Raw genomic sequence first — 23178 nt, forward strand, 5'->3', positions numbered from 1 at the left:
TCTGAAAGATTGTGGGTGCCACAGATAGAGAAGCCAAATGAAAAGGCTAGAGGAGCCGGAAACATATACAGGGAAAATGAGGAGAGGGAAAGACAGGGAATCCTCCTGTCTCAAAGAAAGTAATTTAATTTATATAGAACCTTTCCCATTCTCTCAAAATAATGCTATTTAGATTACACTGCCTCTCCATTTTGTTCCTCCTCTCAGAGCACCATTTCATACTTATCCACATAAGTTGCATCTGTCAGTTTATCTATATGCTTCTGAAGTCTGCTCCTCTCCTGATCACTATTTACTACATTGCTAAGTTTTGTATTCCACATTGTACTCCTTATGCCCAAGTCAGGTTATTGACATTTAAAACAAGAAAAGAAATGGTCCTAATACCCACTCCTGGGGTACCTCACTGTATAATTCTCTCCAGTCCATAAAATATCCACTCGCCACTACTCTCTGTTTCCTATAACTTAACCAATTATGTGCCCAAGTTACCATTTACGTCAATTTCTGAATAAGTCTGCTATGCGTTACTTTATCAATTGCCTTTTGAAAGTCTGTATATACATCTGCCGCACTATATTCATCAACCCAATAGGAAACATGGCAGCAATTTTTACACTCATAGCAAGTTCCCACAAGCACTGATGAAATAAATAACCAGATATTCAATTTTTGGGGGGGTTAAATACTGGCCAGGACTCCCTGCTCTCCTTTGAATAGTGCCAACTTTAACGTCCACTCAAGAGGGCAGATGGGACCTCAGCTTAAAATTGCATCCAAAAGATGACACCCCTTACAGTAAAGCACGCCCTCAGTATTACCTCAGCCTAGGTTTTGTGCGCAAGTTGTTGGCAAGAATGCTACCACTGACATGTGAGAGATGGGGATGGATTGAGAGAGAGAGAGAGGGAGAGATAGAAAGAGTAGACCACAGAATTGACAAAGGAAGAAACAGAAAGGTAACAATGGGGATAGAGTAAATTCCCAGGTATTTCATGAATAGCACAAAGGCAGTTTACAGTGATTCAAAGACTTCTTCTCTGTTCCCCCAGCTCTGAATTTTTCTTCTCAGTTCACCTGCGCGTGAGAATAATGTGTTAGGGAGCAAGAGAAAGTAACTGTTTCAGATGGATGCAGGGATCCCCAGCATGAAGACTGGCAGTGAAAACTCTATTAATAATACAGGATTTTTGGTGTAATTTCGACTTTATGCTATGGTGTGAAACAGTAAAAGTAGCCATTGGCTTTAATATAAATAAAATGGGGAGAGGTGTAAAACTGGCTGCTGATTTTCTTTCACCCATTTGGAATTATTGTACAGAATCAAAATTGCCTTCATATTTTCAATGTCCCAATAAACCATGGTAACTGTCAGGGTCAGAAAACAATTAAGAGTTAAGACTGAAGAAACTTAGGGCAGAATTTTACCTCCAGTGGGTGGGCAATTGGGCTTAAAATAGCACATGATGAAGTCGGGTGAGCGTCGCACTGTTATCACGCACTCACGCAATATTTCGGTCAGCGGGCACATACAAGAGTCTGCAGCGCGCCCACTGACAAAAGGCCTATTAAGGCTATTAATGTATTAATTAAGTGCGATTTTTCACTGCCCATCCAACTGTGCAGTTGGCGGGCGGGCAAATCGGCCAGGCAGCCTTTGGAGTTTTGAAGAAACCTCATCCACGGGCGGGATGAGGTTTCTGATATTAATTTTAAAAAATAAAAATATTTTGACAGAATTTTTATAACCCATATGTTCATGTGAGGGAGTCTGGAGTGTGGACATTTTTCCCTGCATTTCCAAATCTTTATTTAAGAGTTTAAAATTCTTCAGCTCCCTGTTGCAGCTCTCTGCCATCAGGGAGCTTTCATTGCCCGCTCCCCCCGGTTTGTGCTGACTTCAGCATTTGCCCTCCTCCCGCCCCCACCGTGGCAGTGCTGAACCTTTCTGCGCGCATTTCACGCTGGCTGGTCATTAATTGGCCAGCCAGCGTGAAATCGCGTTCAGGGGTCAATCGCAGGTGGCAGGCTGTTTCCCAGCCGCTCCCGGGCTCGCCTACCTCACCCGCCTGACTACCTCAAGGTCCTGCACTTAGAATCAATAGAAAAGAGAATTACAAACCGTTTTATGGAGTTGTAGATATAGAATTAAGAATGAGATACACGAAAGCCTTACATATTTGAACCAAAGCAAAAATGAGAGCAGACAAACGCATATTTTCCCTTGTTTATCAGTGAGAGAAAGCATGAGTTATTCTGGGAATTACCAGCACAATGCAGACCTGTAGGAGATCAAGGCAAAAGGGCAGAGGATTGAAATCTCCCATATATCCTACCAAATGTGAGGGAGTTGGGTGCATTCGTTATCGTAAAATCTGGCAAATCTGAGTTCCTGATGCTGTTTTTGCTCCAGAATATGGATTGTATGTAGGGGTATCTGCCTTGTAAGAGAGCAAGTCTGACAGATATTGCCCCTTTAAGGTCAGCTTTTTGTCAACTGTCAGATTTATGGAAAATCTGTTAGACTCTGTTGCTCAGTTCACTGGGTTTGTGTTCCAGTGCATTACACAAGGCCTGTAGGCTGAGCACAGAACCATTGCTGCTGTCCTCTGCTGTGCAACTCTGACCACTGCAATAAATGCACACCGAATAAAAACACTTATTAGAAACAGTCTTCAGCCAGGAATGCCCTGGAAACATGTCACAGTATTGGCCTAAATACTGTGCCATGCCAATTTTAAACTTAAATGATTGAAGAGATCTGAGTGGAACTCATGCCAGTTTTTATGCTGCCTCCCAGTTTGCTCGATCTCTCCCACTGATTGTGCAAAACCCTTACGAAAACCTTCTGCTCCTCATTAGCATAGCTCTAGCCCCTTGCAAAAGTGCAGTTCACACAAATTTCCTGCCTGAACATTAGTTTTGGGGGGGGCGTGTAGATTTAAAAAAAAAATTAGGGGCAGGAGGGACCAATATCTCTGTTTAACGTCAAAGAAAAATTTAGCTTACTCAGGACCAATATATGTATCCCTACGTCCACTCATATTAATTACGAGAGATCCAAGCGAGAAGACTCTGAATGCACTAACAGCTGCATAAAGCCCAACAGACTGCGAGGTAATATGTCAATGACTACTGGTTTTCAGAATTCCCAGATGTCCTTCGACACAGGGAATGCCATGAAGGGATCAAAAAGGCAACAGGTTCATCGACGAAGAAAACGGCTCCATTGAAAACAAAGACTGGAATAAACAGTTGGAGAGATGCAGGGAACACTACCTTGAGTTGTACTGTAGGGAGAATACTGTCACCAAGGAAGCTCTAGACACCAAATAAAACTTGCCTGTCATGACAGAGTTGGATATTGAACCCATTGTGGTGGAGCTTAGCAAAGCTACTGAGTCGCTTGCCAGAGGCAAAGTTCCACGTGCTGATGTCACACTGCCTGATCTCATCAATGAAGGGAAACCAGCACTCCTGCAGCATCTGCACAAATTTCTCTGTCTCTGCTGGAGCAAGCAGGTAGCACCCCAGGATTTGTGTGATGCAAAGATTGTGACCCTGTGCAAGAACGAGGGCAACCGCAATGATTACAACTATTGAGGCATCTCCCCTCCTTGAGCATCAAAGGAAAATATTCACCTGTGTTGCCCTCGTTAGACTGAAGATCCTGGCTGAACACATCTACCCTGAATCCCAGTGTGGGTTCAGAACTGGAAGATCTACAATTGATATGATCTTCTCAGTCTGGCAACTGTAAGAGAAATGCCATGAACAAAAGAAACCACTTTATATTGCCTTCATCGATCTCATTGAGGCATTCAAACATGTGAGCAGAGGTGACCTATTTAAGAGAAAATTGTCTGCCTGCCGAAGCTGCTCAATGTGATATCCCCTTTCCGTGACAACAGGATGGGTAAGGTCAGCTATGATGGGGCAACAAAGGAATACTTTGAGATCTGCAGTGAGGCCAAACAGGATTGTGTTCTGGCACTGACACTCTCTTTGATGGCATATTCTTCTCTTTGTTGCTGTAATATGCCTTTAGGTCATTTACAGAGGGCATCTACTTACACAGCAGAACTGACAGAAAGCTGTTCAGTTTTGCTCGCCTGAGATCCAAGACAAAGGAACACCAATTCCTCATCAGAGAGCTGCTTTACGCTGATGATACCACACTAGCGTTCCATACTGCAGAACACCTTCAGCAACAATGGATCTCTCATCCATGTAAAGAGTTTGGTTTGATCATCAGCATCAGGAACATAAATGTCATGGTCCAGAATGCTGCCAGATCACCATCTATCAGCAATAACAATGAGACGTTGGAGGTTGTTGATAGCCTCACATATCTAAGCTCTATAATCATTAGCAATTTGTCACTTGATGCTGAAATCAACACGCACATTGCAAAAACTGCAGCTGTTATGTCCAAGCTGAGTAAGAGAGCATGGGAACAACAGCAACCTGACTAAGAACACCAAACTGCGAGTCTACCAAGCCTGTGTCCTCAGCACACTCCTTTCGAGTGTGAGACCTGGACAATATATACCAGGTAGGAGAAAAGGCTGAACAGTTTCCACCTTTGCTGTCTCAGATGTATCCTCGGCATCTCTTGGAAGGACAAGGTCAACAACTCAGAGATCCTGGAACATGCCAATTCCATCAGCTTACACGTGTTGCTAAGCCAACAACATTTGCACTGGCTCAGCCACATTCATCAGATGGATGATGGCCATCTCCTCAAAGATCTTCTGTACTGTGAACTGGCCACTGGGTTACATCCTTCTGTAGCTTCTCTACAAAGACACCTGCAAGCAAGGTATGAAGATCGTGGACATTAATATTGACAGCTGGGAAAAAAGTCACCAACAGCTGTGACCTCTGGAGGCTAACTGTTTGGAAGGACATTGAAAGAGGTGAACAGAAACGAAAAGCTTAGCTGGCCCAGAAGAGGGCCCAAAGAAAACAGAGATCAGTGAATTGTGTACCTTCTTGGTCCACTGGCTTCCACTGCTGCAAAAGAACTCTTTATATACAAAGAGAATTGATATTATCAATAAAAATAAGGAAATTGCAGACTTGTCGGTTATCTATTTTGTGTCAGTCTTCACAGTAAAGTAAGAGGATATTAAACCTGACATTCCAGGGAAGTTAATAAAGAATCAAGGACTGGAACTCATTAAAGTTCACGCAAGCAAAAAACCAGGCTGACACGCCCATTGCAGTACTAAGTGAATGCGGCACTATCGGAGACCATAATTTTCCAATCCTCCTTAGTTACTGGCGTTGTGTCAGAGGACTGGAGAATTGCAAATGTTACATCCTTGTTCAAAAAAGGATGTAAGGATGAACCGAGCACTTGAAGCCAGTCAGCTCGCTCTTGCAGAAAGTTGGCATGGTGATGACAGGCTGATTGACCTCATCCTGTACTGTAACCATTCTGTGATTCTAGGTGCTGTCTTCCAGATGAGATAATTAACTGAAATGCTGCCAGCTCTCCAGAGTGAACATAAAAGATCCCATGGCTCTATTTCTAAGAACAGCAAAGGAATTATCCCTGATATCCTGGCCAATATTTATCCCTCAATGACCAATAACAAAACATATTACCTGGTCATTATCACAATTTTGTGTGTGGGAGCTTGCTGAGCGCAAATTGGTTGTCACCTTTCTTACATTACAATAGTGACTACATCTCAAAAGTACTTCATTTGCTGCTAAGTAATTTGGAGTGTCATGGAAGGTGCTATCCATCTATCCATCTTCTCTCCTGCAACTGACTAGACCCCAGACAGATAGGCTTTTGTCTTTCCTCTGGATACCAGCCTACGTGGTTCAGAAGGGGATACAGATGCTAGCCAAGCCACACCTCCTAAAACCATGCCCAGGCTCTACAGCAAACAAAGAAAGGTAACTTTTTGGCTTGGAAGCTGGAATGTGAGGACCAGGTGCCCTGGTACGAACAAGAATTCACACTTCACAGCAACTGTACACAAGAGAGCCCTAATTGACCATGAGCTACACAAGGTGTCAACATTGCTACTCGACAAGAAACCAGATTAGCTGACACAGGCTCTATTTGTGAGGCTAGTTACAATCTATTGCATGGAAAGAGCACTGAAGACCATCATGAGCATGATATAGGCTTCGCAGTGAGCAATTGGCTGACTCAGTCAACTGAGCCACTAGTAGTAACCTTGGAGTACGCAATGTCCCTGCAGCTGTCATCTGATGGAGTGCAGTCAACACCACATGCACCTACGCACCAACTCTGCATGCCAGCATTGCAGACAAAGAGCATTTCTATGACTCCCTAGGTAATGTTCCAATCAGCATTCCAAATGGCAAGAGGCTATTTACCCTGGGTTACTTCAGTGCATGTGTTGGGGCAGATCGTGATTTGCGGCCGACATCCCTTGGTCATCATGTGGTGGGCAAGATCAGTGATAATGGATAGCGTCTTATTGAGCTTTGTGCCCTGAAAGAACTGTGTGTCAGCAACGCCTTCTTCCAGGGCATACATCACCACAGGGTATCATTGCAACACTCAAGGTCTAGACATTGGCACCAATGAGACATGGTCATCACGCGAAGGTGCGATCTGCCCAGTGTTCTCCACTTACCACAGCTCAGATTGTGACACCAACCACTCTTGTCAGCAGTAGAGTGAAGTTGCAACCCTGAAAGTTTCACAGCTGCAAACAACATCTCTTGCACAAGCAATGATGCCAAATACCAGCACTTCACACTGTTGCTAGAATGATTGCTATCCACCAAAGGTTTGCTTGAAAGTGCTGATGCTGGTATCGATGAAGTGTGGAAGTCACAGAGCTCAATCATCTATAAAGCAGCAGATGCATCATTTGATAGAGGTGAAACCCACAACAAGGACTTATTTGAGACCTACTCAGCTGAAATGATATCTGTCATGGATACAGAAAACAAAGCCTACATGATGCACAATATAAACCCAATGGCTAAAACACTGCACAACCTGAAAGTAGCCAAGACAGCTGTGCAAAAGACAGGAAGATAATGCACAAACACTGGATCAATTTAAGTCAAAGTGTCCATACTGCGTGTGACAAGGAAATCTTTCAGCTATGTACAAAGGGATCAAGAGGGTGCTTGGTCCTGCACCCCTGAAATTGACAGACAGTGAAGTACTCACCGACAGGAGTAAACAGATATCCTGCTGGGCCAAACACTACTTTGAGGTGTACTCCTCTGAGTCAGACATCTCCCTGTCCATGCTTGATGCTTTCTGGAAGCTTTCCACCATGGATGAGAAGCCCTCATCTCTTGAACTCGAGAAGACCGTAGATCACCAAGCAAACAGGAAGGCACCTGGCAAGGATGGAATTCTAGCCGAGCTGTTCAAGCAGTCCTATCTATAGTCACACCTTTATGACCTGGTCTGTCTCTGCTGGAAGGTAAGCTTTGTTCCACAGGGGATGCTTGTCGCCAAAGTTGTCACACTATAAAAAACAAAGATGACAGAGGAAACTGCAACAACTACAGGGGCACCTTACTCCTTAGCATCACTAGATCAGACTTAAAAGACTCTATCTACCTGCAGACCAAGTGTACCTGGAATTGGAGTGCGGTGTCTGTGCTGACAGATCTACTGTAGAAATGATCTTCTCCATACACCAGCTGCAAGAGAAGCATAGGGAACAGGGTATACCTCCAGCTTACTTTCATAGGCCTCACTAAGGCATTCAACATCCTCAGCAGAGCAGGACTCTGCAAGTCTCTGGGGAAAATTGGCTGTCCACCAAAGATCCTCTGCCTCTTCTGCTCCTTCCATGACAATGTGCACAGCACTGTAAAGTTTGATGGCTCCATGTCCGACAGTTTCAGAATGAAGAATGGAGTGGAACAGGGCTATGTTCTAGTCCCCACTTTGTTTGGATCTTTTTCTTCATGCTCCACGCCTTCCCTGCAGATTTGGAAGGAGTCTACTTGTGCACTAGATCAGACAACAAGCTCTACAATCTATCAAGGCTGAAAGCAAAGACAAAAAACACATTGTGTCCTGATCAAGAATCTCCTCTGCACTGATGATGCTGCACTGGTTGCCCAAATGGTAACTCAGCTATAAATACTGTCTCTCCTGCTCTGTAACTTGTTCTCCATGACCATAAGCATCAAGAAAACTGTGGCCATGGGAAAGGTGTTGCATCTCCACCCCTGATCGCACCAAGTAAAACCCTGCTGGATGTGGTTAGCAAATTCTGCTACCTTGAGTCCAAGGTAGCTGACACTTGTCCCCTGATGCTGAGCTTGATACACACACAGAGAAAGCAACTGCCACCTTTGGCTGACTCAAGAAACACGCGTGGTCACCAAGCTGACCCTTACGAACAAGTTGATGATGGTTTATAGGACCTGTGTTCACAGCACCTTCGTGTATGGATATGAGATATGGGCGACTTACAGCTACTAGGAAAGAAAGTTTAACAATTTCTACCTTTGCAGTCTGTGGCACATCTCGGTATATCCTGACAGGACAAAATCACAAATGCAGCAGTCCTCTCAAAGGAAAAGCTCCTAAGCGTGTTGACACTAATCAAACAGGGGTGGCTTTGGTAGATGAGGCAAGTCTGCAGGATGGAAGACAGTCACATATCCAAGGATCTCCTAAGGTAGCCGTAGCCATATGACCAGTGGGTCTTCCAAAGCTCCACTTCAAGGTCACTTGCAAGCATTAGGGAGCAGCTGTTCCCCTTAGTTGAAGGCTCAGTCATGAGGGGACACAAGTTCAAGGTGAGGGGCAGGAGGTTTAGGGGGGATGTGAGGAAAAACATTTTCACCCAGTGGGTGGTGATGGTCTGGAATGCACTGCCTGGAGGGGTGGTGGAGGCGGGTTGCCTCACATCCTTTAAAAAGTAATAGCTATGAAGGTCAACCCTTGAGAGGCAAATTCTGCCACAATTGCTAAACATGAAGTTGCCATGCAATGTTGTGGGTTGTTGTTTTCGGTGTTGGCATCTCTTGCCAAGCTGTTGTAGTCACTGGTCATCATGGTGTGCCCTCCAGCCCACAGGATGTGTCACCATTTTCCTCTTTCTCCAGCTAGTGTCTCCAAGTGCAATAATCGATGTTTAAGGCCTTCATGTAATCACAGAATCACACAATGCAGAAGAGGTCCTTCGGCCCATCGAGTCTGCACCGACACTTGTGAAACACCTGACCTACCTACCTACCTAATCCCATTTACCAGCACTTGGCCCTTAGCCTTGAATGTTATGACGTGCCAAGTGCTCATCAAGATGGTTGACCTTCATAGCCATTATCAAAGATGCACCAAATAATGGCACCTCACCAGCTAAATGGATTGTTTGCTGCATGTCCATCATCTCTCACAGATGGAAGGATGCCAACAACATCTATCTATCTAAGTGCCATGTTTCCTTGGCTCCTGTTGCCAGACCTATTTTGAAATTGTGCCAGAGAGATTGGCATGACATTTTGGCAGAGGTGCAGACTAGCAATGTCGGAATAGTAACCAGTGTTAGTTTAGTTGGGTCTCTTTATGCATGACGATCCAAACTCCTTTCCCTCATTAAGTTAGACTCAGTATTCCAGCTCAGCATGTATTTTGAATGACTCTGTCGGTATTCACTGTGGTTCTCCTCTCCATTCTTCTCCTGAAGTTTGATGCATTATCCCAATGGGATGAAATACCCTTCAATACCCCACCCAAGAGGTGATTATTGATGTATGAGGCTTGACAGTGAAGGTCAATAAGCTATTCAACAATTCTTTCCTCATCCAGGATTTACAATTCAACCAATAGTAGATGGATATGGCTTGTTGGCTCAGGTGGGCATATGAAAGTAGACTGAGCGCATACTGTATATACAGTAGAATGACAGGGATAGCCAGTTGATATGGTTGGCACTCATTCATTCCTACCTCCAGCCTTTCACTCACTTGTGCTCTTTGCCTTTCACTCTGTCCTAACTCTACCATTCTCTGATTGCACCTTAAAGCTATTAACTCAATCCTGCCCTCCGGCTGTCATGCATCCCTGCTCTTTGTCTTTCATTCATTCCTTCCTACTCTGTTTCACTTATTTCAGAGAGTCAGCAAGAGAATCAACCTGCAATGGCTTCTTTTCTCACTCCTGCAATACTATCTCTGCTGCTGCCCCCAGTGTCTATCCTTGGGTCCTCCAATTTCTCAACTATATACTGCCCTATGATGACATCATTCAAAAGCACAGCAGCAGTTTGCACATTGTCCGACTGTTTTTCTGACATCCAGTGCCAGAGCAGCAGAAATTTCTTCCAACTAAATACTGGAATGCCCTCCAAACCCCCGAACCCATTGTCTTCATCACCTGTCACTAACTCTGTTCCCTAGCCATTAACTCCAACTCTCTTTCTGACATCTGTCTGAGACTGAACCAGATTGTTTGCAAGCTTGGTGCTGTTTTTGACCCCAAAATAAGCTTCTGACCACTTATCTGCATGATCATTAGGATAGCCTACATCCAGCCTCCATAACATTGCCCGGTACCACCCCTGCATCAGCTCATCTGCTGTTGAAATACTCATTCATGCCTTTGTTACCTATAGACTTATTATTCCAACACATTCCTGGCTACCCTCCAAATTTCCACTATCTGTAAACCTGTGGTCATCCAAAGCTCTGTTGCCTGTGTCTTAGCTTGCACAAAATCCTGTTCACCCATCACTCCTGTGCCCCTGTGTCAGACCCATTGTTGGACATCTACTGGCTCCCAGTTAAACAATACCTTGATTTTAAAATTTTCACCCTTAATTTGAAATCTCTCCATTCCCTCGGTCCTTCCAATCTCTGTAATCTCTCTTAACCCTATAAGATTTTTAAATTCTTTCATGGGATGTGGGCAAGGCTGGCATTTGTTGCCCATCCCTAAATGCCCTTGAAATGTGTGGCTTGCTAGGCTATTTCAGAGGGCAGTTAAGAGTTAACCACATTACTGTAGGTCTGGGGTCACATACAGGCCAGACCAGGCAAGGATCACAGATTTCCTTCCCTAAAGGGCATTAGTGAACCAGATGGGTTTTTTTTACAACAATCTATGATACTTTCATGGTTCACCATGGTTTCAGAGTTTTGTCATTATTGAGGCTAGCTTTATAATTCCAGATTTTTTTTTTATTAATTGAATTTAAATTTCACCAACACTTGGTGGGATTTGAACCATATCCCCAGAGCATTAGCCTGGGCCTCTGAATTACCAGTTCAGTGATATTATCACCACAGAACCATCTCCCCTTTACTAAATCTATCTGCATTCCTCCAAAAAAGGCCTCTTGCGCATATCCCTGAATTGAATCAGCCCATCATTGGCGGCTGGGCCTTCAGATGCCAAGGCCTTAAGCTCTGCAATTCCTTTCTTAAATCTCTCCGCCTCTCTATCTGTCTTTCCTCCTTTAAAGTGCTCCTTAAAACTCACACCTTCATCTGCCCTAATATTTCCTTTTGTGGCTTGTTCTCAAATTTTGTTCGATAACATTCCTGTACGAGCCTTGGGACATTTTACAATGCTATAAGTGCTATATAAGTACAGGTTGGCGCTGTTTTGACCTCAGGCAGTCATTCAGTCGTAGTATCAGATACAAGGAAGAGGCATACAAATTGGCCAGAAAAAAACAATAGACCTGAGGATTGGGAGCAGTTTAGAATTCAGCAAAGGAGGATCAAGGGATTGATTAAGAAGGGGAAAATAGAGTACGAGAGTAAGCTTGCAGGAAACATAAAAACTGACTATAAAAGTTTCTATAGGTATGTGAAGAGAAAAAGTTTGGTGAAGACAGTGTAGGTCCCTTACAGTCAGAAACTGGGGAATTTATAATGGGGAACAAAGAAATGGCTGACCAATTAAATACATACTGTCTTCACAAAGGAGGACACAAATAATATACCAGAAATGTTGGGAAACACAGGGTCTAGTGAGGGAGGAACTGAAAGAAATCAGAATTAGTAGGGAAATGGTGTTCAGGAAATTGATGGGATTGAAGGCCGATAAATCCCCAGGGCCTGATAATCTGCATCCCAGAGTACTTAAGGAAGTGGCCCTAGAAATAGTGGATGCATTGGTGGCGATCGTCCAAGATTCTATAGACTCTGGAACAATTCCTACAGATTGGAGGGTAGCTAATGTAACCCCACTATTTAAAGAGGGAGGCAGAGAGGAAACAGGGAATTATATACCAGTCAGCCTGCCGTCGGTAGTGGGGAAAATTCTAGAGTCCATTATAAAAGATTTAATAGCTGAGCAAGTGGAAAACAGTGGCAGGATCAGACAGAGTCAGCATGGATTTATGAAAGGGAAATCATGCTTGACAAATCTACTGGAATTTTTCGAGGATGTAACTAGTAGAGTTGATGAGGGGGAGCCAGTGGATGTGGTTTATTTGGACTTTCAGAAGGCTTTCGACAAAGTCCCACATAAGAGATTGATGTGTAAAATTAAAGCGCATGGGTTGGGGGTAGTATACTGAGATGGATAGAAAACTGGTTGGCAGACAGGAACAAAGAGTAGGGATAAATGGGGCTTTTTCCAAATGGCAGGCAGTGGTGTATTGCAGGGATCGGTGCTGGGACCCCAGTTATTCACAATATATATTAATGATTTAGATGAGGGAATTAAATGTAACATCTCCAAATTTGTAGAAGACACAAAGCTGGGTGGGAGGGTGAGCTGTGAGGAGGATGCAGACATGCTTCAATGTGATTTGGACAAGCTGAGTGAGTGGGCAAATGCATGGCAGATGCAGTGTAATGTGGATAAATGTGAGGTTATCCATTTTGGTAGCAAAAACAGGAAGGCAGATTATTATCTGAATGGCTATAAATTGAGAGAGGGGAATGTGCAACGAGACCTGGTTGTCCTTGTACACCAGTTGGTGAAGATAAGCATGCAGGTGCAGCAGGCGGTAAAGAAGGCAAATGATATGTTGGCCTTCATAGCCAGAGGATTCGAGTACAGGAATAGGGATGTCTTGCTGCAATTATACAGGGCCTTGGTGAGACCACACATGCCATATCGCATGCAGTTTTGATCTCCTTATCTGAGGAAGGATGTACTTGCTATAGAGGGAGTGCAGCGAAGGTTTACCTGATTGATTCCTGGGATGGCGGGATTGACCTATGAGGAGAGATTGAGTCGATTAGGATTATATTCGCTGGAGTTCAGAAGAATGAGGGGGGATCTCATAGAAACCTATAAAATTCTAACAGGACTAGACAGGGTAGATGTAGGAAAGACGTTCCCGATGGTTGGGGTGTCCAGAGCCAGGGGTCACAGTCTGAGGATATGGGGTAGACCATTTAGGACTAAGATGAGAAGAAATTTCTTCATCCAGAGAGTGGTGAGCCTGTGGAATTCGTCACCATAGAAAGTAGTTGAGACCAAAATATTGTATGTTTTCAAAAAGGAGTTAGATGTAGCTCTTGGGGTGAAAGAGATCAAAGGGTATGGGGAGAAAGCGGGAGCAGGCTATTGAGTTGGATAATCAGCCATGATCATAATGAATAGTGGAGCAGGCTCAAAGGGCCGAATGGCCTACTGCTCCTAGTTTCCATGTTTCATCCCTACCCTCTGTCTTTCACTCATTATACCTTTTTTCCCCGCACTTTCCCTCTTTCCTCACTCATTGCTAGTTCTGACTTTCATTTATTCTTACCTGCATGATGTGATTCTGCTGTATAGCTATCAAACTATATTGAATGTTTATTTTTCTAGTATCACTGTGAAGGATCTAAAGGTCATGCTTCCTCAAGTCAACTACAGAGTCCCAAATATGAGATTCCTGCGGGACAGGCTATTGGTAAGTAGAAACATTCTCATGCAACTCTTATGTTTCTCCCACGGTTTTGTAGATTAGGAAAGGCTTCCGACTTAATGCAGCCCTTTAAGAAAAATAACAAAGTATATTTAAATATTTTCCTGAGGGTTCATATGACTGAGAATGGAACAAGTGCAGTATCACCATCACATACTCCTTAACTGAGCTACCCCAGTGACTTGTCAGGATAGTGCAAGACCTGGTATAATTATCCAACCACGCAAATCAGGAAGCTCCCAAGGAAAATCTGAACAGCTTCCCTTAACTATATTGTCAGAAAAGGGCCCCATATTGTGAGATTTTCAATCCTACAAAAACCACAACTTGTGGCCCCCTTAGAGTTTTTTATTTTACAGCACAAAAGGAGACTATTCAGCCGATCGTGCCTGTGCTCGATCTTTGTAAAAGCTATCTGGTTGATTCCATTTCCCTGCTCATTTCGTATTGTCCTCTAATTTTCTTCTTTTCAAGCAAATATCCAAGAATATATATACATATCCTGAGATTAAAGTCAATTTCTGTTCAGTTATGAACAGATGTATGCTATTGGTCATAAAAGCAAAATGCTACGGATACTGGAAATCTGAAACAAAAACAGAAAATACTGGAAAAACTCAGCAGGTCTGACAGCATCTGTGGAGAGAGAAACAGAGTTGACGTTTCGAGTCCATATGACCCTTCTTCAGAGCTAGAGAAGTAGAAATGTGCTGAAATTTATACTGTTTAAGGAGGGTGGAGCAGGTGGAGCTGGATAGAAGGCCAGCGATAGGTGGGGGCAAAGGAGAGATTGATAAAGATGTCATGAACAAAAGGACAAAGGGAGTGTTAATGGTAGTTGTAAGGACTAAAATAGGTGCTGATGGTGGCATTAAGGTAAGAAAGCAGAATGTGGTAATAGCAGGACAAGGGTAAGCACTCTGAAAAGAACAACATGAACAACTAATAGATGGCCCTTGTGGGGCAGGGTTGGGGGAGGGGGCAGTGGTGGGGGGAAAACAAGGGGTTGAAAATGGGATAAAAAGGGGGGATAAAAAAGGGGATAAAATAATGAATAAATTAATGAAAATAAAAATGAATAAAAGTAAAAATAAGTGGATAAAAAATAAAAATAAATTTTGAAAAAGGGATAAAAAATGAGTGTAGATAGAAGAGAGAGTTCAAGGTCAGAAGTTGTTGAACGCAATGTTGGTCTGTGCCTTCCAGTAGCTTGGCTATGAATGAACAAGCTAGTCCTTTGAACCTTCATCCTGTGTTCAGAGACAGATCTTAAAGATGGGAGAAGAGAGTTCTGGCCTGTTTAGCAGGGGCCATATTCTCAGTGTGCTGAAAATCTCACAATTATAGAGTATAATTGGACATTAGGATATCAGTGACTTCATGCCAAGGTTCACCTTCCTGATTAGGGGATTATAGAAGATCCATTAGCACTGTTCAAAAATAGGATGCAGTTCTCGTTGGCCATTATTACTACTTTAACATATATCACAGAAAACAGGTTAATTGATCAGTCATTCATTTCCTTATTATGGGGACATTGGTCTGTGCAAATTGTTTGATGCATCTGCCAATTAAACAATAATAATAACGCTTCGAAGGTAATTCTTTGCCCATAAAGTGCTTTGGAATGTCCAAAGGATGTGATAACATGCAAATATAAACACATGTTCTTTCATACATTCAATCTTTATGCAACTGTTATCAGTTTGTGATGATGATAATGACTGATAAGTTAATATTCTGTGGTTTCCTCGACTGGAAAACTCATTTATATCTCCCTCAATCATAATCGTTGATTAATGAAAAAACAAATGCTGTCCCTATCATGTCTCCTTCCTGCTACAAGCTCTTCTTATGGATCCTAACAACAGGGAGATCCATTTAACAGTGTCAAAGACCCAGGAAAAAAAGGTCAGGTAATAATGATCATGACCACTACTGGGTGCTGACTCATCCTTGAAACCTTAACAGCACAATAATGTGAGTTGTACACCTCCCCAGTGCAATGTTAAGGGAATTAGATTCCATCCTATTGCCCTACATGGCTCTAATTTTTGAGATATGTCCTTGGCTTAAGGTAACTCTAGAAGAATGGTAACATTAGCTGATTTGACATTAATAGGTTTGACTTTGTCTTCCTCCTATGCTTTTTTTTAAACAAAAACAGAAAATGCTGGAAAAACTCAGCAGATCTGACAGAGATAAAAACAAAAAACTGCGGATGCTGGAAATCCAAAACAAAAACAGAATTACCTGGAAAAACTCAGCAGGTCTGGCAGCATCGGCGGAGTAGAAACGAGATGACATTTCGAGTCCTCAAAACTCGAAACGTCAACTCTTTTCTTCTCCACCAATGCTGTCAGACCTGCTGAGTTTTTCCAGGTAATTCTGTTTTTGTTGTGCAGGTCTGACAGCATCTGTGGAGAGAGAAAAACAAAGTTAGCGTTTTGAGTCCGTATAACTTCTTCAGCTCTGAAGAAGGGTCATACAGACTGAAAACGTTAACTTTGTTTTTCTCTCTCTACAGATACTGTCAGATCTGCTGAGTTTTTCCTGCATTTTCTGTTTTTGTTTCAGATTTACAGCAAACGTAGTATTTTTCTTTATTTTTTAAATGCTGTCTCCTGCCAACACAAGATAGCCACCCATAACCATCTGCGCATGCGCAGGAACCAATTTTGCGCAAAAAAACAATTAAAACATTTTCTTAAGCCTCTTTTTAAAAATGTGGTAAAAGAATACACTTGAAAAAAACAAGAGTCCCAGTTATCATGGCACACAGTCTTGTTGGATAATAGTGCAGATCGGAAAATTAGGTATGGAGGTCAGAGTGCCTGATTTTCAGTTCCGTTAAAAAAAGGTGCCAAGAGCAGTCTTGCTGTTTTGGAATAATGCTGTAATCCCTCTGCAGATGTTCACACAGGTTTTCCTATCATACATCATAAGAGAAAACTAATAATTATTTTCTCCCCACCACCAAGACATTCCTATTCAATTCTCTCCCTTGTTTTCCTTCTCTCTTGAAGATGCTGCTGCTTATCAGCCTTTATATTAAAAAAAAAGACAGCCAGTTTCAGTTCTTATTAGGAGTGCTGCAAGTTTGAATTTTACTTAAAAGTATGAGAAACTAATTAAGGAGGATAAGTATCACAGTGAGGTTGGGGAATGAATAGAGGGGTGATCTCCATCGCTGGCAATGATGTCACGTCAGTACAATTGCGCATACACCACATTGGCCGCAAATGCATCCTTTTTTAAAACTGATTCTACACTTGCAAATGGCACAGCAGTCCACCATCTTAGTTTGTTGGCACACCAATTTGCTGGGGCACCAAGGCATTGCAGGTGACAGTCATGGGTTTCGACTTCAAGTTACCCATATGAGGGCTAATTCATGTGCAACAGTTAGAAGGAACAAGATAGAGCAAAGACTCAACTCTGAGTTTACACATGACACACATTTCTGGAAGCAAAATGTATTTGATAGAAGATCCTATTTAAAACTTAATTAGAATATTTATAGGAAGTGACAGTGACAGTGTCATAATGGCAAGTCCCACATCTTTTGCGGTCATTAATGTCATGACCATGGTACTGAAAAATCACCCTTTAATGTAGCAGGCTATCCAGGGGCACTGAGCAGCATAGATAATCTGATATAAAGGGCAGAACATTTTTTAGAAGAGATTTTCTCAACAGGGTAGTAAAGATATACAGTAATAAAGAGCTCACCTGAAGTATTGTGCACATTTTGGCCCCCGTATCTAAGGAAGGATAAAGGGAATGCCATAAAGGGAGTACAATGGAGGTTCAGTAGATGAATCCCTGGGATGGCAAGATTATCTTATGAGAAGAGAATGAGGAGACTGGGTCTGTGTTCTCTAGAGTTTCGAAGAATGAGGGGTGATCTCTTTGAAACTTACAGAATTCCTACAGGGCATGAGAGGGTGGATGTAGATAAGATGTTTCCCCTGGCTGGTGAGTCTAAAACCAGGGCACATAGTCTCAGAATAAGGGGTAGGCCATTTAAGACTGATGAGGAATTTATTCACTAAGAGAGTGGTGAATCTTTGGAATTCTCCACCCCAGAGGGATATGGAAGCTCAATCATTGAGCATGTCCAAAATAGAAATTGATAGATTTCTGGAGACCAATGACATCAAGGGATAGAGAGAGATTGTCGGAAAGTGGCATTGAGGTAGATGATCAGCCATAATCTAAATGAATGGCAGAGCAGGCTCAACAGGCTTAATAACCTACTCCTGTTTCTATGTTCCTATGATATGAAATATCATATCAACAGAGAGACGGTGGTGTAGTGGTAATGTTGCTGGACTAGTAATCTAGAGGCTCAGGCTAATGATCTGGGAGCACGGGTTCAAATTCCACCATGGCAGCTGGTGGAATTTAAATTCAGTTAATAAATCTGGAATTGAAAGCTATGAAACTTTCATTGATTGTTGTAAAAACCCATCTGTAATGTCCTTTAGGGAAGGAAATCTGCAATTCTTATCCAGTCTGGCCTACATGTGAGTCCAGAAATCACAGCAATGTGGTTGACTCTTAACTGTCCTCTGAAATAACCTAACAAGCACTCAATTCAACAGCAATTAGGGGTGGGCAACAAATGTTGGCCTTGCCCACAATATCCACATCCCATGAAAGAATAAATTAAACAAATATATTCAGTCTTGATTGCCTTGCGATCACCACCTGCGAGGTGAAGGGTGGGGGTCGGGTATGACACCAGCATGACAGTGAGCAACAGCGGGACAGATCAAGATGGATTGGTCACTGAAGTGAAAGCTCGAGCTTGGGGGGAGTTTGGAGAGGCCATTGAGAGTGACTATCAGACGGTATCAATGTTGTTCTGACAAACCATTTGGCACCTTAGGAGGGGTCAGTGGGATGTCGCCCAAGCTGTTCTCAGCAAGGGTGGGGAAACACTGACCACAACTGGGGAGATCGCCGAGAGGTGAAAGGAACGCTTTGAGGAACTCCTCAACCTGGTAGACATGTCCAGGAGGCAGTGCCAGAACCTTCCAATGAGACCGGAATTGTTACTGTTGCTGAGGTCACTACAGTGATCAAGGGCCTCCGTAGCGGTAAGGCAGCAGGAATGGAAGAGATTCGCCTGGAGATGTTGAAGGTGCTGGACAATGCTGGGGTGTCATGGTTAACGTGCCTCTTCAACATTTCATTGAAGGCGGGGACAGTACCGCTGGATTGGCAAACTGGGGTGGTGATCCAATCTTAAAGAAAGGGGACCAGAGGGTGTGTTCCAATTATAGAGGGATCACACTCTTCAGCTTCCCCGGGGAAAGCCAATGCCAGAGTGCTGGAGAGGAGACTTCGTCCATTAGTCGAACCCCAGATTCAGGAGAAAGAATGCGGATTCCACCATGGCTGTGGAACAGTGGACCAGCTCTTTGCCCTCTCACAGATATTTGAGGGCTCGTGGGAATTGGCTAATCCAGTTTACCTCTGTTTTGTAGACCAGGAGAAGGCATACAAAAACGTTCCTCGAGATATTTTATGGGAGGTGCTACGGGAATATGAGGCACTGGTGTCACTCGTATGTGCTATCAGGTCCCTCTGTTCGCGGAGCGAGAGTTGTGTCCGCATTCTCGGCATTAAGTCGAATTTGTTCAAGGTGGGTGTTAGACTCTGCGTCTTGTCTCCACTCCTGTTCATGATTTTCATGGACAGGATATCAAGGCAGAGTCGAAGTACTGAGAATATTCAATTTCGGGGCTTGAGGGTGGCATCTTTGCTGTTTGCAGATGATGTTGTGCTTCTTGCCTCATCCGACTGTGGTCTCCAGCGCACACTCATTTCGCTGCCGGGTGTGACATGGCTGTGATGCGGATCAGCACCTCTAAATCTGAGGTCATGGTCTCTCCTGGAACAGAGTGGATTGATCTCTCCAGGTGAGGGGGGACTGCTTTTCTTAGTGGAGGAGTTCAAGTATCTTGGGATTTTGTTCACGAGTGATGGCAGGGGTGAGGGAGCTGAGATTGACCAGTGGATCAATGCGGCGGCTGCAGTTCTGTGGACACTGTACTGGTCTGTGGTGGTGAAGCGAAGGGCTGAGTTTTAGGATGAAGCTCTCTGTTTACCGGTTGATCCAGGTCCCCATCCTCACCTATGATCATGAACTGTTGGTATTGACCGAAAGTATAAGCTTGAGAGTACAAGCGACAGAAATGAGGTTTCTCTGCAGGGTTGCTGGGCGTACTCTCTGGGACAGGGTAAGGGGTTCAGCAATCCAGGAGGCCCTCAGAGTAGAGTTGCTGCTCCTCCGGATCGAGAGGGGCCAGTTGAGGTACCTGATAATGATGCCCCATATTAGGCTCCCACTGGAGCAGTATCGAGCATGGCCCAGTGGGCGGAGACCTCAAGGCTGACCCAGGACATACTGGAGGGATTACATATCTTGGCTGGTCTGGGAACACCTGGGGATCCCCCAGGGGGAGCTGGAATCTGTGGCTGAGGAAGGGAAAGTCTGGTCAGCCCTGCTCAACTTACTGCCACTGTGAAACTCACCAGGAGAAGCGATGTGAAAATGAATGGATGGATGGATATATTTAGTTAACACAGTGTTAATGCCGTGCTGATACTGCATTTATAGTGTGCTAATTTTGAGTTACTCTTGTGCTAATATGCTTAGACCATTAATAAAGCACAGATACTTTACAAATACTGTCTTAATACGTGAGTTATACTTTGGTGCTGCATTTACATACTGTGCTAATGTTTTGTTAATGCCATGTGACTACTGTACTAAAACAGTGTCGATTAGGGGTGGATAACAAATGCTGCCCTAGCCAGTGATGCTCACATCCTGTGATAGATAAAAAAAATGCTGGATTACTGCTTGATACTGTGCTGAAAGTGTGCTAATACCATTTAGTATTTAAAGTGCTGTTTTTATATTGTGTTAATGCTGTAATAAAATAGTACTAATGCTGTGGTAATGATGTGCTACTATCTTATCAGTATTGTGTTAATGCTGTGTTAATACTGTTCTAATGATATGCTGAATCTAAGTTAATACAGTATTGATGCTGTTGCTAAAACGCAATTAATATTGTGTTAACATTGTGCTAAAACCATAATAATTCTGCCCTAAAGCTATGATAATGTTGATTAATTTCTTTGAAGTAAAGGTTAGCTCAAAGAGACTGAAGATTATCAGAACACATCTAAGCAGAGATCAAATTCACTGGAACACCATAGGCTTAGCCCAGTTGGGATTTTGGGAATATCATGTGTAGAACATAATTGCTTGCAGATCAATAATGTGGATTATAATGCTACACTGATATGCTAGAATGTTTGCTGCATAAACCCTGGGATCAGCAAAATCTTTATCAAAGTTTTATTCATAGAAGATTTAATAAATTGGAAGGATACATGGCAGGGCAACTTGCACTTAGCATGTAGAAAAGGGGCAGACAGTCTGGATGAACCAAGTGTTGTTCAGTACTTTTCAATATTAAGCACAAAGGTGCCTCTGCCGATGAGTGTGACAGAGGGTGTGGATTAACTGTACCTGTGCTTTATTCATCCTTCTGACAGGAAGTGGACACAAGGGTGGATATGAACTATGCGCAGTTCATTCTTTTCTACAGAAACCTGTTGTTTGATGCACAGAAATCGGTGAGTATTTACCTCGAGAAATGGATTGACTGCAAGCCTGATGAATTAATGTTGTCCTTGCTGTAACTTTAAAATGTGCCCACAATCAGCTGTCCACAATACCATATACAGGGTCTGCTACTTCCTGTAGTAAATACAGGACCTGCCATTTTCCATTATTATAAGCAGGGCCTGCTATTTTCTATAACATACATAGAGTCTGTTATTCTCCAGCAGGATCCATTATTCCCTGCAATATTGATGATGTATGCTATTTCCTTACAATATATTCAGAGTAAGTAATTTCCCTATTAAATCAGGGTCTTATATTATCTACCATGTATATGGGGTCTGTTATACTTCATAATATAAACGGATGGAGGATCTCCTGTTCCTATGTTCCTATATTCTTAAGGTGGGTTGGGCTTATGAATTAAAAAAACATCATCTGGCCCTTTTCACTTGGTTTATATCCTCTAGGTCACTCCTGGCTATCCATTATTTCCACACAGAAGCACCTGACCCCATCAATTACACTGTTCTTGTAGCCACTCCCAGTCAGTCAATGCTCTATAAATAAACCATGTGAATCTCTCAATTAGATTCAACATGTAACTCTTTCCTAAGTGTTGGTTACTCTGTTTATACAACCTCTGTTTTTCTGTGTGTAGATAATTGAGCAGCTGGAGCTATCTTTCCCTCTGAGGTAAGGAGTTTCTCTTTGATTGGACTGGATTCTGAATGTCTTTTTATAGCTTTGACCCTTGCCTTTCCTCTACTTTAAAGTGAACTCTTGACATAATCATCCTCTGACAGACTAATTCCTAGCTCTTTTCAGATAAAAAATAAAATTAATTTTGGTCTGGACAACTTCATCATTTTGATTCATTGAATTTGTTAATTGCTTTGTGCAACATGTTATGTGAATTGTCAATGCTGATGATCCAGGGCTTTCGGAACAGTAGAATCATGGATGTGCTCAGCACAGAAGGAAACCAGTTAGCCTTTCATACCTTTAAAGAACTATTACAATCTGAAACCACACACACTTCAGACTGATAACCAAGAGAGCTGCAAACCTTAATGGGCCTGCCCACGTAAAATGGTGGCGCGCACCCGACTGGGGGCGCCGATCGGGTTCGCACTCGCTCCTGCCGGCCCCCGCACAACCCCCCCACCGATGGGGGGAAGGTTCAGCCCTATAAGTGGCAAGCTCTGTTAGAATTGAAGAAATTATCCCCTCTCAAAATGCCACAGTTTGGGAGAATTGATCCTTTTTAAAGCGAACGAGGTTACAAGGAAGAGAAAAGGCAAGTGATCCTCTTGAGTACTTGTAGGTGAAAAACCTACAGTCTGATTCAAAGTTTGACGGCACTGTGTCCCAGATTCGAAGAACTTCCATGAATTGCTGGACCTTGCGAGGAGTAATTTTCAACCAAAGCCCTCAGTCACAATGCAGAGATTCAGGTTTAATTCACGAAATAGAGCCCCGGGAGAGACAATTACATGCTATGTGGCAAATTGAAGCAGCTAATTGAACGACTATGAACGAGTTTGGTACGGTTCTGAACGACATGCTCAGAGATTGTTTAGTGTGTGCAATGAAAGAGGACTCTATTCAGAAAAGATTATTGTCTGAAGTAAATCTCAATTTCAAGAAGGTGCTAGATATAGCACTGGCCCATGTAAA

At 43.0% G+C, this 23178-nt stretch overlaps 1 protein-coding gene across 2 annotated transcripts in view; it reads left to right on the top strand.

The window, feature by feature from the left end:
* The window catches only part of LOC121279090 (1-phosphatidylinositol 4,5-bisphosphate phosphodiesterase gamma-1-like), a 280051-nt gene that overhangs the window by 143926 nt on the left and 112947 nt on the right, over window positions 1-23178 (top strand). For both annotated transcript variants that reach the window (XM_041190003.1, XM_041190004.1), the window contains exons 5-7: window positions 13748-13832; window positions 21429-21509; window positions 22160-22194. In XM_041190003.1, coding sequence (XP_041045937.1) covers window positions 13748-13832; window positions 21429-21509; window positions 22160-22194 — 201 coding nt within the window. The remainder of the gene's footprint in view (window positions 1-13747; window positions 13833-21428; window positions 21510-22159; window positions 22195-23178) is intronic.

This window comes from Carcharodon carcharias, chromosome 6 (genome assembly GCF_017639515.1).
Source record: "Carcharodon carcharias isolate sCarCar2 chromosome 6, sCarCar2.pri, whole genome shotgun sequence".
Classification (NCBI taxonomy): domain Eukaryota; kingdom Metazoa; phylum Chordata; class Chondrichthyes; order Lamniformes; family Lamnidae; genus Carcharodon; species Carcharodon carcharias.